Source organism: Aulostomus chinensis, chromosome 9, assembly GCF_037954235.1.
Source record: "Aulostomus chinensis isolate RoL2024-O1b breed Wild chromosome 9, RoL_Achi_v1.0, whole genome shotgun sequence".
In the NCBI taxonomy this organism is placed as follows: domain Eukaryota; kingdom Metazoa; phylum Chordata; class Actinopteri; order Syngnathiformes; family Aulostomidae; genus Aulostomus; species Aulostomus chinensis.
The window spans coordinates 22058506-22074367 of NC_141328.1; the positions used below are offsets into that span (position 1 = coordinate 22058506).

Genomic DNA, 15862 nt, shown 5'->3' on the forward strand with positions numbered 1-15862 from the left:
TGAAGGAAGGAGAGATTAGATCTTCTGGAGTAATGCTGCATTCACATGGATTCAGGCAGATGCTGGACGGGAAACCAGACACCATGAGAACAGGATAGAAAATTAGGCCATTAAAAAAGTTGGCCAAAGTTAAAATATTGTAACTTTTCGCTGTCCTCTGTGACGTGAATTAGCACCAAATATCCCGTAACTTTTTAAAATTGCTTTTCTCCTCTTTTTCCAATGAACATAAACAAAGTTTACAGGAACTGCAGTAAATTCTCTTTCATAATTCACATTGAAAATGAATGATACGGTGAGAATAAAATGTGAATTCACAGACCATCATGAATAAAAGTTGCCTTTTAGCCCATGGCTTTATACATTACTGGAACAACTACATAAAATTGTAAATATTACATTATTTTCTTCAAAATATTTCTCTGAATTCTTTGTGAGCAGTTCGCCACCATGGTAATATTCTGTCATGCGGAACTGCAATATTGTCATGTCTGACAGTGGGAATACAGCATGACAGCTTTTACAGGTGTTGTGTTTTCTCCTACCAACAGTATCACACACCATCCCTGAGGTACAACTTTGAGGGGTTCAGCTCTGGTAAGTTATTTTTCTCACCTTTGGGTGGCGCTGTAGTACTCTCCTCTGCTGACTTGGTCTTATTGGCGGCTCTGATGGCAAAGATTCGACCATCAGACGTCCTGATGTAAGTCCCTAAAACAGAAAAAGTTGAAATAAGGGATCTCAAACATTGAAATGAAATGGAGAGAATCTTCAGATAAAGAGCTGATTTAGTTTGACCGACAATCTGGCCAAATATATACATAGTTCGTGGTGAAATGATGATTTCACCCATAAATGTTTCAGGATGTTTACCTTTGGTCCCCCTGATGACATGAATACTCTCTCCAGCATTGATCCTGGCCTTGACATCCGTGGAGCTGTTGGTGCCTGGGATCACCATGTCTAAAAGACACCAAGACAGAGAATTTTACTCAGAGAATTCACACGGAAGAGCAGAGTTCCAGCGAGGGTCATTTGTAGTTTACATACCGGTAGTGGTAATGATCTTCTGTACAAACACTCCAGCTTTTTGTAAGCAGTTGACAGAAAAGCCTCCAAGGCTGGACCCTGATGAATCATTCTTAGGGGCTGAGCCTACAGATGCCTGGCGAGGAATCATGGGAACTGGAGTAGAATGGACTGGTCGCACACTGGCTACAGGCTTTTTTTCCTCAGTGTGAGCCGGTGGTCGCCTGTCAAGAGTGTAATGAGTATTTTTTTGAGACGAGGCGGATCAATTCCTTTAAATTCAGTTTTATAATCTCAAACATATCAGCTTCAACTCTGAATATCAAGCATTAATTTGGCTTTGGTAATCATATTTGAGGTTGCAGCAGTGGTAAGAGTCACTGACCAGTTCCTCTGACTGAAGGCGGGGATGTTGGTGAGGCTCTGGTCACTGGCAGGATAGTAGTGAGCGTAGGAGGGGCGAGTGTACGGCACAGATGCCCTTTTTTCCTGTTCGTAACCCTTCCTCGCTGCTTTCTTCTCAGCACTGCTCAGCTTCATCTCCCTGTGGTCCATGAGCAGGGATTCATGGGGGAATGGTTGCTAAAAGGGATGATGACAGATGGGTGATGAAACTGTAGTTCTCAGCTCATGGATGGGAGAAAACTGTCCATCACTATTGTACAGCCCAGCAAAAAATGTCCTAAAAAAAGACTCACTACCTGTCAATCACTGTATACCTTTGTAATCAGACGAGGATATAGGTGCAGCGCCTTCTGCAGCACGCTCTCCATGTTGTCTTTGGGCTGCAGCTGAACGAGGGAGGGGTCTGGCTCCTCCTCAACGAAGTGAAGAAGAGATTCTACCTCCCTCCTGGTGAAGGTCAGCACAGGGTTCAGGTCATCCACCACCCGGTCTGCAGGGAGGGTGAGAGAGAGAGAGCGAGAGGAAGAGAGAGAGAAAGAGGGGAAAAAAGGGTAAGATGATGGGGATGAGGGGCCATGTGAGCAGGAAAAAAAAGGTAAACTTCTAAAAAATACTGTAGGCTACAAGGTTCTCCAACACCTCAGTGCGTATGTCTCATCAGTCATAGCTTACAGCAAAACACTTGGGACAGTTTACTTGGACAAGAGCCTCTTGGCTGTGCAGCTCTCTAAGTTTTGTGTGTGTGTGTGTGTTTGTGTGCGCGCGCGTATCTGCTGGAAGTTTACACAGAGGATCCTGGATGGTGGTTTTCAGGGATGATTACTACAGAGGTTTTCTACTACAATATTTCCTGTGGTATTTATTCTTCTATTTACTGAGCAGGCAATGTGAAGTTTTCTTTGCACATCAAATGACACAGCTGAAGTAGAAATACGGTGTTCTTATTAGTCATCCTTCTGTTCACCAAGTGTAACAACAACAAGACAACAAGACACTGCCTGCATATTAATAGGATGCATGAACATGACGTACCAGACATGCCCCGTTTGGAGATCTGTCGATCATAGATCTTCTTCTCAAGAGTGAAGTCGCACACTAGTCGGTAGATATGACATGGCTTCCTCTGACCGTAGCGGTAGACGCGGCACACGGCCTGGGCGTCGTGGCAGGGGTTCCAGGAGGCGTCAAACACCACCACGCGATTTGCTCCGATCAGGTTCACCCCCAGACATCCAGCCCTGAGGTTTGGTCATGTTTGTTAGTGTTGCATTCTAACCTACATATTCCACATATTTCACATACTCTGCTGGTGAAGTCACTGCTGTTATATGTTTTACGTGTGTGTGTGTGTGTGTGTGTGTGTGTGTGTGTGTGTGTGTGTGTGTGTGTGTGTGTGTGTATGTGTGTGTGTGTACCTGGTTGACAGAAGGAAAACCCATGCAGAGGTGTTGGCGGGATCGTTGAACTGGTTAATCAATCTCTCTCGCTCTGAGGCTGTTGTACTTCCATCCAATCCTACAAAACAACACAACAACAGGGACTTTAAAAAAAAAACAACCTATTCATGTTATGTAACCATGAATGAAGTGTGTCTTGTCTATTCCGCCTCCACCAGCACGAGCAATGAAAGTAAAACCCATACGAAATGAAGTAACTGTTAAAATATAGTGAAAAGGAAAACCCTGAAATTTAAACTAATTCTGTTATATTTGCCTTACAAACTAAATCATCCCAATAATCTAAAGGCTGACATGACTGAGAGAGAGGAAGCTTTGAATATCCCCAAAAGATACAAACATCAAACTCTTGAAAAGCTGTTCTTTAACTCTGGAGAACCAGAAATGCTGTGCATGCTGTTGCTAGGATCACCAGCAGATGGCAGCAGTCATTGAAGTCAATGAGAGGAATAATGCCACTGTAAAACCAAGTCACTGCAGTTCGAAATACAAGAAAATGAAAGAATGTACAGTAGTTGAATATACGGAGCAGGAAAATCATCTTTCCTCTTGACAAGCTTCCACTGAACCACACCGGCCTTGCACCTTAAGTGTCAATCGTCTATATGCTTAAAAGAACTTAAAACCGCTGCGTCCTATTCAAGTGCATCACCTCATCATGGCAAAGCATGATTGGACATGTTGCATCATATAACCCATAAAAAGGCGACCCCTTACTGTAGTAGTTGAGATTTCGGACCCAGTTCTGGTTGGGTTTGTCTCTGCTGGATGTGTTGGGAGAAGTCGGCACCGGTCTTTTCGCCAAGAATTCCTCGATGACCGCCAGAGTGGACAAACTCTGGCTGCAGGAGGCAGAGGGGTAACAAGAGAGACTGGTTCACATGTTGGAGAGTTTGCAAATGTAACTCAGAAGAACTGAAGCTGACAATATTTTATTTGTCTTCCTTATTTGGCTGCAATTGACTGGTTAAATTATCTACATTAAGTGAGAGGTAAAAAAGTAATGTGTGTTGTTGGGTCTTTTACCTGAAGACAAGGAGTTTGTCTCCGTTCCTGACGCTTTCTTCTATCAGGTGGAACAGCAGCACCATCTTGGCTGAGTTCTCCAGGATGCCAGGCTCATAATCACACATGATTTCCTTGGCCTGCCCATGTGGGGGAGAGAGGAGGAAGGAACTCATTGTACCGATAACATCACCTTTACATTGAAGGTTCTGATCTCACTTTAAAAGGACGGAGGATGAATCCGTCTCAAACACACCACACTGTACCGAGAAAGCAAATTTTGGAGGACAGAAAACTCTCAAGTCCCCAAAGTTTCCAATGTTTTCAGGCAGAATGATTAATATGTGTCTGAAAGCATATTACCAAAGTTGATGAGTTGTGCTATCTTTCAACTGGGTCAATGTGGATTGATGGGTAATTCAGTTTTTATTACAACCAAAGTTTTCAGAGCCATTTATCTGTCTGACAGCAGAATTACACGGAAATTACCAGGCCAAGTCTAACAAGCCTTCGTACAGGAGAATAGCACCGTCCAAGAAGAAACCTTCAAAGTGGTACTTCACAAAAAAGGCCTTTTCTGCATTTAAATCCCTCACTTATAGCACCGAATCACTTCTCTGTGGGTCCAGAATGCAGAAAGAGCCAGCCAGGTATATTTGGCTTGATGCTAGCTGTGCCCAAAGGATATGAACAACGACCGAGAAACAAACCTGAAGGGTTGTAGTTTGTTTTTTGCTTAAATCAAAGTGTTTGCAGATTACTGAGCATGTGGCTGGGTAAAGAAAATGTGGATTATACCAGATGATGATTTTGAGAGTTTGAGAAAGGTTTTTGTGTGTGTGTGTGTGTGTGTGTGTGTGTGTGTGTGTGTGTGTGTGTTTTTGTGGGTTTTTTTTACATTGTGCAGCTCAATGAAGACATACCCATTCGTAGGTGATGACCTGATTGGCTTTCTCCTGCATCTGGTTGAGACTCAGTCCACCTATGGGGTTGGGGTTTTCCAGAGGCTTGGACTTTTGATTGGGTGCAGGGGGACATCGGGTGGGTCCTGCTGAAGTGATGTCATCAAGGTCCAAGTCCTGGTCGCTGGCTAAGTTTTCTTTTTGTAAGGCCTCGTACAACACATCGGGATGGTTCCAAATCTGAACGATAACAGGAGGTCACTCGTGTGAGAAGAATCTACAAACTCCTGTGTGTGTGGTGAAACTTCTCAGAAATAATCTTACTGTTTTCCAGATAAAATGATTAACTGTGGAGCATTTTCTTGGTCTCTAAACTTTATATAGACCTAAACTTAACAGAGCAGTGATCCAAACTCAAACTTCCTCCTTCTCACCTTACAGCAGACACAGAAAGCCTTCAGCGGGTTGAGGCTGAGCCAGCCGGTGTTCCCCGCCTCTCTGAAGCGATTCATGAACTCTGTGTAGAGCGCCCTCTGCAGGGGAGACAGACGCACAAGGATCACATGCTCCTCCTTAGAGGGCAGCTGGTCCATCAGGACATCGTGGCCTCGTCTAAAATAAAATCACAGAATGTATATTAGGAAAATGTTACCATACATTCATCACCACTTAAAAAGGTACATCGTATAGATTTGAGCGCTGCTGACAGCTGCTGTCAGACTGCAGTAGAATCTCATTTATTCTCTATTTCATCTTTGAGGGGAGTTAAGTGATGGTTTAAACAGTGCCGTCTCACCTCTGTACAAAGCCCTCCAGCAGGCTGTGCAGCACGTGGCTTCGGTACCTCATCAGCTGGATATCCTGAGGCGTGCTGTCCACACACTGCCCGTTCAGAATGGGACGCTCAAACATGTTACTGAACTCTTGCCGTGTACCTGAAACACAAATGTTAAATGTTAAAACTTAGAAAACAAATCTTTTGATCTTGGTCTTTAATCAGGTCTGCTAAAAATTAACCCATAACAAAAAAAAAAAAATCTTGCCACAAACCTAAGAAGTCAGGTCGAACAAAGTCAACCATGCACCAGTACTCAATCAGGTTGTTCTGAAGCGGATAGCCAGTCAGAACCACTCTGCGTCTGGTTCGGATGTTCTTCAGCGCCTGGGATGTGCTGGCATGGCAGTTTTTGATGCGGTGCCCCTCATCGCAGATCACCACATCTGGACCAGGCCGAGCCAAGGCTCTCTCGATACCTGGAGGAGGATGCGGCATTTAACTCTCTTGCATTTAAAAAAAAAATTTGCTGTCTCTTCTCCTGCTCTTTCTCCCTGTCCATCTCCTCCCCACCTTTCAGCAGCTCCTGCTGCCTGTCCTCTTCATCCAGGTCGATGACGACTGGTCCCGTGGTTTTCTTGCTCTTCTTTTTCCTCCCAGCCACAAAGCTCTTCTTTAGCGACAGGAGGCGGTACATCTCATAGCCCATCAGCAGCACCCCTCCATCCCGAGCCCAGTCCCCCACCACCTTGGCCCTGGTGGTTGTGTTCCTGGGTAACAGAAGACAGTTGCTGCTGTTAGTCCTCTGTAACAGCTGCATTTTACACTCATTTGCATTTAAGTAGAACTGCAAGACTGAAAAGCATGAACAACTTACATCATTCTAATTGTAACAAATCACCATGTTTGAATGAATGATATAATCATAAAGGGAAATGAAGGCCATCATCAGTTCTGCTCACAGCCTCAACAGTAGACACAAAGACTCAAAACAGTAACAGCAATCAGACTCTACAGAACAGAAAGCAAGCGAGCGAGCGGCAGAATGAGGTTACTGTGTCACATTCAGACATGACTGTTTCATGGAAAGGCACGCTCATCTTTCAGCTTTCTTTATTTCCTAATCCCACCCACACACACACACACACACACACACAGACACACACACACACACACACACACACACACACAAACGCACACACACATGAGAATCTTTTCAGCAGAAACAGCTGTTGGGAAAGGAGGATAGAGAGATGGAAGAGAAATCGAACCAGACAGGGATGAAGTGCAGAGGGTAGGTCAAACGGTCAGCGAGGGGAGGAAAATTTTGATCACTGTGTGTGTGTGTGTGTGTGTGTGTGTGTGAGAGTGTGTGTTTGAGGGAGAGGAGCGAGCACTGCAGGAAATAGAAACTGTCTTTTTACTATGACTCCATTTCTAGCATGGAAGGACTTCTCTGCAGGAAACTATCGGACTACATGATTCTCATTTGAGTCAAGAACTGTTCTTCCTTTTACTCACTTGTGCTCATCATTGAGGATGTGAACCTTAAATGTCCGAGGCTTTGCCAGGTCGGGGTCACTATTTGGAGGCAAGGACTCAGGCGGCGGAACCCACGTGTTGAACTCCGATAGCCAATTCTGCAGCGTATTCACCTTGGAGGAGATCGATAGATAAGAAATAATCGGAGGTCATCTTGTTTTGCACCGGGCACTCCTCATCTGTTAAATTGCGCCAATTTTGAATCCACGGGTACTTACAGGTACGATGGCGAGCACGGTGTGAGCCTGGGTGTGTCTGAACAGCACATCGATGAAGGAGATGACCTGCAGCGTTTTGCCCAAGCCCATGCTGTGAGCCAGGATGCAGCCGAACCCGCTGCTGCTGCCGAAACGCTCCACTGACTCCACCAGGTTGTCATACAGGAAACGAATCCCACCGATCTGAGGAGGAGGAAACGGCGAGAGTATGAAACCTGAAACATGAATTGCAAAATATGTTCGATTCCTAGTGCAGTTGAGACAATACCTGGTGAGGTTTGACCACTCTCGCCAGCTGAGGTGAGAGGAAAATATCCTTCTCCGTAGGTGGATGGTTCAAGTTGACCAGAACCCTGCCCTGGTCGTCTGGTCGGTTGAAGGTGTCGATGGCGTGCGTCCTACTTGGCTCGTTCTCTTCTTCTTCATTAGTGGACTCGCAACTGACATGAGCGACGGCGTCATCCTCACCCGAGCTCAGATCTATCGCATCTACACGGACAATGAGAAGACCGTTCAATATTCTGCTATTTAATTTTCTTTGACAAGAAACTTAAACTTTGACTTTCCTCTTGAAAACTTTTATCACCATCTCAATTAACAAGAGCGACACATCAAACATGGATGTCACAGATTTTGTGTGTGTGTATGTCTGTGCGCGTGCTCAGCAGAGCAGACGACCCCAAATCCATATTTGATAAAGCAGGACGTCAATGGTATCAAGTGGTGAAAGTTACACAAGCTGGCAAACCCGCGAGGGCATGTCGGGAAGAGGAGACGTGTGTATGTGTGTGTATGTGTCAGTATGTTAGTGTGTTTAAAAAGAGAGAGAGAGAGAGCTTATATAACTGCAGTGAATGGCTGGTTATACAAGTAGGATTAGAGTGACGGGGGGAGACTGGTTATGCAACCCTAACTAGAAATGTCACTGTGCCACTGTGGTGTGTGTTTGTGTGTGTGTGTGTGTGTGTGTGTGTGTGTGTGTGTGTGTGTGTGTGTGTGTGTGTGTGTTCTGGCTCATAACCAGGATTAGCCAGCTTTATTGCCCCACACACCCGCTCTGATCTGCCATAAAGACACACACACATAGACACACAGACACAAACACACACTCAGTCCTTTCATCTCTCGTCCACCATTCGCTTTTTTCCTCTCCTTTGCTTTTTAGCCTTTTCCAGCTTTTTAAAATGACACATTATCCATCTTTGTTCAACCTTTGCCTAGTCCCTCTCCCGCTCTCTCCCTTTCTCTTGCTCTCTCTCTTGTGTGTGTGTGTTTCCACGTTTGCGGCCTTCAGTTAAAGTGTGTCTTTACCCTTGACTGTTTGAGTGGCTTTATGAGTGTGTGTGTGTGTGTGTGTGTCTGTCTGTCTGTCTTCAGGCAATAAGGGAACTGTACACGATGTACCCTGTGGAGGTTTTAAGTATTCTGATGCGCATGGAAGCTGCTCCTTTAACCCCCCCCGCACACACACACACACACACACACACACACACACTCACTTAATGAGTGACCTCGGTTGTTTAAATTTGTGACAGCTGCAGTAATAGAGCATTAAAAAAGAAAGAAAGAACAAAGAATTTATGTTTCATAGACATTGGAGTAATGTGTGTGTGTGTTTACAAAGTTGCTCTTGGAAATAAAGCTTGGCCTCTTATTTATTGTGATTGAAACAAGGAGACGGACGAATTGCTCTGAAGAAAAGACGTAAAAGAAGCAGATAATCATTGGCAGTTAGTGTTTTAATTATTGCCACATGTCGTGGATGATTTAATGCAGGTCTCTGCTGAGCTTTTGCTTCTTTCTTCCTTCATAGGAATTCAAACCCGTCCCATCCAGACATCAATGCAACTTGAAACGGCGTGTAATGACTATCATGAAGCTGTTTGATAAGAAAGAAATGTGAGGTTTTTAATTCCGTCAGACTACTGGAATGGCGAGGTGGACTGCATTCATACACTGAGGACGACGGTGTTAAGTTGCTAAAGGACACTGTTACGGGGCATCTGGAAGAAAACTAAGTGTGATTGCTCAAGGGCTTGTTCTAGCTCCTGCCGCTCGGGATTTAAAATTCCGCTTTGATAAATCTTTCCAGAATTGCCCTCAAGCGAAGTATTAGATCTCAGAAGGTGCCAGTAGATTAACTTTATGGGTTGAAGTGGTTAGTTGAAAGGTCTGAATGATTATAACGTCACAATAAACATTCTTAAGGATGAAACCGTAAGGATTTATTTCAAGCGTGTGTTAAGAGTAAGGTTCAGGAGTGTGTCGTAAAAGTAAAAAAAGAACTAACACGGGAGTTCCACGTGGACCAAAATAAAACGTCGTTTCATCGTTGGTATAAGCACGTATTGTGCATCCTGGCTGATCACTCCACGGACAATGAGCTCTTTGCTACGTGTCTATGTTTACACAGCAGTTTTATACAAAAAGTCATAACTGTGATTGTTTGAAGTCGTGCAACATAAATGTGGAGGCTTGTCAGGAGCTTGGTAGCACATGTATCAGGTGTTCCAGTATTACTTTCATTAATAAAATATATGCTTTTGGCTCAGCCTGCAGCCTTTCAGATCTGGTAAAAAGCAGTTTCAATTTTGTGTGTGTGTGTGTGTGTGTGTGTGTGTTTTGTTTTTCCTTGGTGGAATACTTTACCCGTTAGCCTCAGGGTTCTTTTCATGTTAGCTGTATTGACTTTAGAGCTGTGTTGCACTGTTTTAGCTGAGAACTCTGAGGTTCTCCAATAAGCCTGTGTTAAGAGAACCGATGGTGACAGCTTCAAAAGTAACTTGTCAAAAAGTGGTGAACTTCTCATTGGACTGGTTGAGTTTTTAAAAGTTGGAGCAGCTGCTGACATCTTCACCTCCTCCTCCTCCTCCTCCCATTCTGTGCTAAAGCTCACACTGTGCTCTCAAAGCATCTTAAGAATTAGCATCTGGTTTATTTAAGGCTTTGCCAAGCCATGTTGACAGCTCAAAATATACATCTGCACGGAAGGTGATAAATAACCTCACAGTTTTGTGTCCTGAGATGATCCTACGAGCACCTGACCCCCTGGCCTACTTAGACAAGGTCAAAGGGCAAACTAGGCCAGTGACCTACCATGTCTGAGGCTAAAATCAGGCTACTGAACATCTATATCCCTACCATCATGTGGAATAAAGGCTCTATATTATGTCATATTTTGTTTTCTTTTGTCTGATTTGAACAAATTTGTTATTTTCTGTCAATCTTTAATATTTTTTGAGAAAGATGCTGAAGAATTAAAGCATAGTTTGAGCTTTGAGCGGCCCATTTATTCTCACTGTGTGGAGTGGTGTTTTCTGTGTGTGCGCGTGCGTGCGTGTCTCACTTCTTTTGTGTTTGTGCTCTGTTGTGGCCAAGGCAGCTACATCGGTCTTGCTGTCATCCTCGCTGGTTCCGGCACTGCTGGAGTCCAGGCAGATCACTTCCTGTCTGGCTGATTCCAGGTCTTTTTTAGATGCCGCTGATGCTGCTGACGCATGCTTTGTGACATCGCCTGGACAAAGGATACCATAACACCCAGCTAACAGTCAACCACCTTCTCGTGCCCTGTAGGTTTTATACTTCAGACCATGACTGTAACACGTGTAGCCTTTCTGGGTGCATGTATGGGTTACATACCGGTTTCGTACTCGGGCAGCAGTGGTACGGGGAAGTCCTGCTTTCTCTGCTGGTCCAGACGTCGTCGCCTCTCCAGCTCCTTCTGCTGGGCGGCTTTGGTCACTGTCTCTAACTGATGCTCCCTCAGTAACTTCCTGGAAAGTCAAAAGGTTTTATTGATCAGATACTAGGAGACATAGTTACACATGTTGACACATGAGGATCGAGGGGTACTGCAGTGGAAAATTGGACAAGGAGGGAATTTCCCATCATGGTTTATTCAACTATATTGGGAATCCCCATTGAACAAATTTCTTGATACTTGGTGTAGCTGTGAGGACAGCGAGCGTCCTACCTGATGTTGCGTCTCATGTGTGCCGGTTTGGAGCTCCTCTTCTTGGTTCCTGTCAGGTTGATGGGAGGGGAGGGGCTTTGGCTGGCCGGTCTGGAGCGAGGTCTTGATGTGGGTGGAGGGTTGGCAGGCGTCTCCCCTGAAGGTGAGGTAGACGGGGGCGGGGTGCGCTGCCACCCAGCGGGGTCGCCTCCCTGAGCCTCATTCTCAGAGCTAAAGGGGGTGCTGTGGGACTGATCTGCGAGGAGAAGAAGGGAGGATAAGAAGAAGGAGAAAGTGTTTTTGAGATTAGATTAATGTTTCTCCTGAATATTAAAAGTCAAAACTGGACCTTATAGGTTCAGACGGACAAGCATTTCCTGATGCGATGCTGCTACTGTTTCTAAATAAAAATGCTTATCTTGCACCACATTTTGCTGCTTGGTTACAGTTGGACAAACCTAACAGTTGGTTTGACTCTAAATTCACTTGTGGTTGAGGGAGGAAAGAAATCAGTTTGAAGTTGGGTGGTTACAAATCCATTATAGTGAACAAAACACCTGGTTAACATTAACAATCCTTTCTCGTGTGTCTCCATACCCTATGCAGTAGCTCACACCCAATAATTAGACGGCAGTGTGAATCACACCACTTCAATCACACAAATGATTACTAGAAGGAAGTGAACTACACAGGGTATTAATGCTGATCCTCCAGGTTCAGTAAACATCAGTCAACAACTGAGTGTATCCATCCACGCAGGTTGCAGGACTACGTTAAAAATCGAAGATCCAATAAAATCTTGAAACTGATCAAATGTAATCTTATTTACTAATCTTTGCAGAGTGAATTCTATTTTTCTTTGACTCACTTTGCAGGAGTTGAGCTGTTCGAAATGGAAAATTTCATCAAAGTGGGTTGGTTTGACCCCAGAAGCCTGTGTTTCTAGATTGGGAGGGGTTGTTAACAGCGCTACACATAAACACATCCAAATATTTAAACTCATCAGTAACTGGGTGGCCTTAAATTGTGGCCTGATTTTGGACAAACTGTGGCGAAAACAGAATAACACTCCCCCCCCAAAAAAGATTAATTGTACTGTTAAAATCTGATATTGTGTCAGCCTGATGTTGAAATGCAGCTTGTTTTTATACAACTGCAATAGATGCGCCTGCTTTATTTCAATCACACCATCTTTATTGGTTTATTTCTTCATCTCTCCACCCGAAATCTGCCTTTATTTCACCTTTCGTCTCCTCCTCCTCCACCTCCTCCTCTCCTCTCAGAGTTGCTCTGCCAGAGACACACTGAACCAGATCTGAGGCTTACGTAAGAGATGGATCATAAATATGGACGGCTTATGAAACACTAAACAGGACACACACACACACACACACACACACAGGCCATGTCCTGCCAAGAATCTGCCTGGGACAACTGGACAAACAAGGCCATTTTGCCAACACACACATGATTTTCAGTCATGAAACTTAAACGAGGCATGTTCACTGCAGGACACCTGTGTACTGACTTTCTGTTTTCCACATTATACAAACACACACACACACACACACACACACACATATTTGCATGGAGGCTGGTGATGAGCTCACAGAGAGCTGAAAAACAACTTACATAAAACGCCCCTTCAAGCCTATCTATGTGATAAACCTCTTGATCTGGTTGCTAATGACACCAGCTACCTACCAGTCTCAGTAGTGTGTATGGGTGTGTGTATGTGTGTGTGCGCGAGCGCATGCATGCGTTTGTGTGTGTGTCCGCAAGTGGTTTCACTACAAGCACAAACAATCATTTTCAAAACAATTCATTAGCAGTCATTATGATATAATTAGTAACTGCCTGAGAGGAAAGAGTCAACTCTAAATCAGGGGCAGCCAAACTTTATCCTCTTTGAGGGCCAAAACCGAAACACGACGGTGGGCTGCAGGGCCTGACACACTCTTAAAATGTGAAAGTGTTCCTGAGGTCTCAAGTTTCTTTGATCGAGTATTATTCAAGCTTTGACAAGTTTGAATACCCATTTAAAACTACATGTTTCAGTGACAGCTGAATGTATTTGTATTGTTTTGTTTGCTTCTACATCAAAAAAAATGTAAAACAGTTCATGCATGGTGTCATTCGGTGGCCTGAGCAGTTTATGAAAAAAGTAATTAACGATTAGGAATCCTGCAGAGATTGTATTTACCTCCCTAAAAGTAAAAAAGAACAAACAGTGATGTAAAGCCTAAGAATTGGCTCATCTTTTCAAGTTTATGTTACATTTCGGTGGGTTAAATCAAACCAAATAATGAGCAGCTATAAATTAAAAATGATTTTCAACGTTTATATCTTTGCTGATTCTTTAGATCTTCCAATGTTGATACTTAAAGGGGCTGTAAGTAATGAAAAATTATCTTAATATTGTTCAAACAAGTGTTAAACAGCTCTGCAGTCTGACAGCCACAACTGATATGGAGTTATGTATCAGTAATGTGGGTCCTCCACCTCGCATCGTTCCAACTTTCAACCAATCAGGAGAGAGGATTCCACAAATGCATTCTTCTGTTTACTGCCGACAATCTACCAGTAATAATTTTAGATCTGAAGAGTAGATTAGAGTCCAGAACCCAAATGTTGGATGAAAGAGTTACCAGTCTCTCAGTGAGTAAACTAGTTACGTTCCAGAAAGGTACTTTGCGGTTCTGAAAAAAAGGGGATGTACCAGACCGGAACGAGCATTTGGGCCTGCGGGAAAGAGGATACGATAAATAAATTTCATGCAATGACCCCCCCCCCCCCGTTGTTCTCGTCCCTTCCTCTAGCTCTACCTTACAGAACAGTTATATAACGATTCCTGAAATGCATACACACACACACACACACACACACACACACACACACAGACAAAGAGCACTAGGGGAGCAAACAGGAAGGGAAAGAGGAGAGAGAGAGAGAGAGAGAGAGAGAGAGATGAAAGTGAGGTCATCTATCAAAGGAGGAAAAAAAGAGATGAGAGGGAGAGGGGGAGGGACACGCACAAGCATTTTAAAAAAAAAAAAGTGGTGACACAGAAATAAGCACACATGTTCTGGGAAGCGGGTCAAATCGGGACACGGGAACAAGAAGTACCAGAATTATTGCCCATCAAGAACGACAGAGAGAGATGGGGGAGAGAGAGTAAGAGACTGAGTGAGAGGGAGAGATTGAGAGACAGAGTAGGCCTTTGTGAGATATTTAGGAACTAGGATGTTAGAGGCTGACTACACCTCAGTACTGCATTTGCCTGTGTGTGTGTGTGTGTGTGTGTGTGTGTGTGTGTGTGTGTGTGTGAGTGCACGTGTGTGTCCCTGCACATAAGTCACACTTTATTTCAAGATGATGGAGTGATGTATGATTATGGCAAAATGTTTCAAATGGCTGCCTGTGTGTTTTTTATTTAAATAACGCAGAATTCTTAGTAGAATGAGACAAGTCAAAGAAATACACAGCTGACTTTGGTGGAAGTTGTTATGGCTGTGCCTTGTGTGAAAGACCTTCGAGTCCGACCTCAATCGCAGCACTCGAGCAAAAAACATAGGGTTTTACAGTTTGCCGCGAGCGCGGCTTGAGCTGGAGGCGGCCTGCACCAGGCTGACAGCGATGAGAAGTTTGGCTTGAACTGCTGTGTCTTTCTAGGAACTGAAGAATACGCTGCTGCTTGTTAATGCTCATAGGAAGAACCCAGCTAGATGCTGTTAACCAAGAGAGATTCAGATTCACAGATAACTAAAACATCTTTTGCGGGACTGATCAGGATGGAGCCAAAGCCAAATTGGTTTTGACTTCTGCTTTTCATATGAAAGAGTTAACAGTGTAGCATCCGTCTTGAAGCCTGATATAATATATTTGCGTTTTATAACCATTTCAAAACTGTTTTCTAACCTCTTGAATACTAATTGAATCTGTTTTTTTTTGTTTACACTGTAACACTCACGTCTCCTCCTTCTCTACGTCAGTGTGTCGTGTTTTAAGGTGCCGATGAAACTCAACTTTAGAAATTAAGCGTGTTGTGATGATGAAGGCAGATGATGAGCTGTACATTACACACACACACACACACACACACGAGAAAGTCATATCATTTGCTGTGTTATTAATGACATGATCCCCACTGAGAACTCAGGAAACTGAAAACATCTCTTGAATCTTGCAAAATGTTTTTTTTTTTTTGCAGCGGAAAACAATATGATGACATAACCATGGCTGCCATCCAATCAAAATAGCCACTCACATTAGAGAGAGTCACTGGTTGTTTTAATATAACACACATTATATCATTCAAAAGGCGTCACAAACGATTCAAACTGCTCACAAGTTTCCATTTAATCATCATCCGTGAAGTTCACGTGAACAACTAAGTTGTGCTTATTTCCTTGAGAAGATGGTGGTAAAAGAAGCGAACCATAGGGGAAGTAGGTCGTCTTGGCCACCTTCAGCCATGCGTCGGCCATGTCGGACGCTGTGCAGAGAGAGACGCAGCCCGGGAATAACTGGGAAAACCCCTCGCTGCTGAGTTTAACTTTAGTTATACTGTCAGAGCT

The 15862-nt window shown here is 43.9% G+C and overlaps 1 protein-coding gene across 4 annotated transcripts in view; it reads right to left on the reverse strand.

Annotated features, from left to right (window-relative positions):
- LOC147256362 (helicase ARIP4-like) overlaps nt 1-15862 on the reverse strand; it is a 59579-nt gene that overhangs the window by 4004 nt on the left and 39713 nt on the right. For all 4 annotated transcript variants that reach the window (XM_086214283.1, XM_086214282.1, XM_086214284.1 and 1 more), the window contains 20 exons: nt 11307-11541; nt 10973-11106; nt 10680-10847; nt 7602-7822; nt 7334-7516; nt 7095-7228; nt 6147-6343; nt 5849-6052; nt 5595-5733; nt 5233-5410; nt 4820-5038; nt 3918-4036; nt 3609-3733; nt 2850-2949; nt 2467-2672; nt 1749-1924; nt 1415-1611; nt 1051-1253; nt 874-963; nt 616-711 (listed from right to left, as the gene is read on the reverse strand). In XM_086214283.1, coding sequence (XP_086070409.1) covers nt 616-711; nt 874-963; nt 1051-1253; nt 1415-1611; nt 1749-1924; nt 2467-2672; nt 2850-2949; nt 3609-3733; nt 3918-4036; nt 4820-5038; nt 5233-5410; nt 5595-5733; nt 5849-6052; nt 6147-6343; nt 7095-7228; nt 7334-7516; nt 7602-7822; nt 10680-10847; nt 10973-11106; nt 11307-11541 — 3324 coding nt within the window. The remainder of the gene's footprint in view (nt 1-615; nt 712-873; nt 964-1050; nt 1254-1414; nt 1612-1748; nt 1925-2466; nt 2673-2849; nt 2950-3608; nt 3734-3917; nt 4037-4819; nt 5039-5232; nt 5411-5594; nt 5734-5848; nt 6053-6146; nt 6344-7094; nt 7229-7333; nt 7517-7601; nt 7823-10679; nt 10848-10972; nt 11107-11306; nt 11542-15862) is intronic.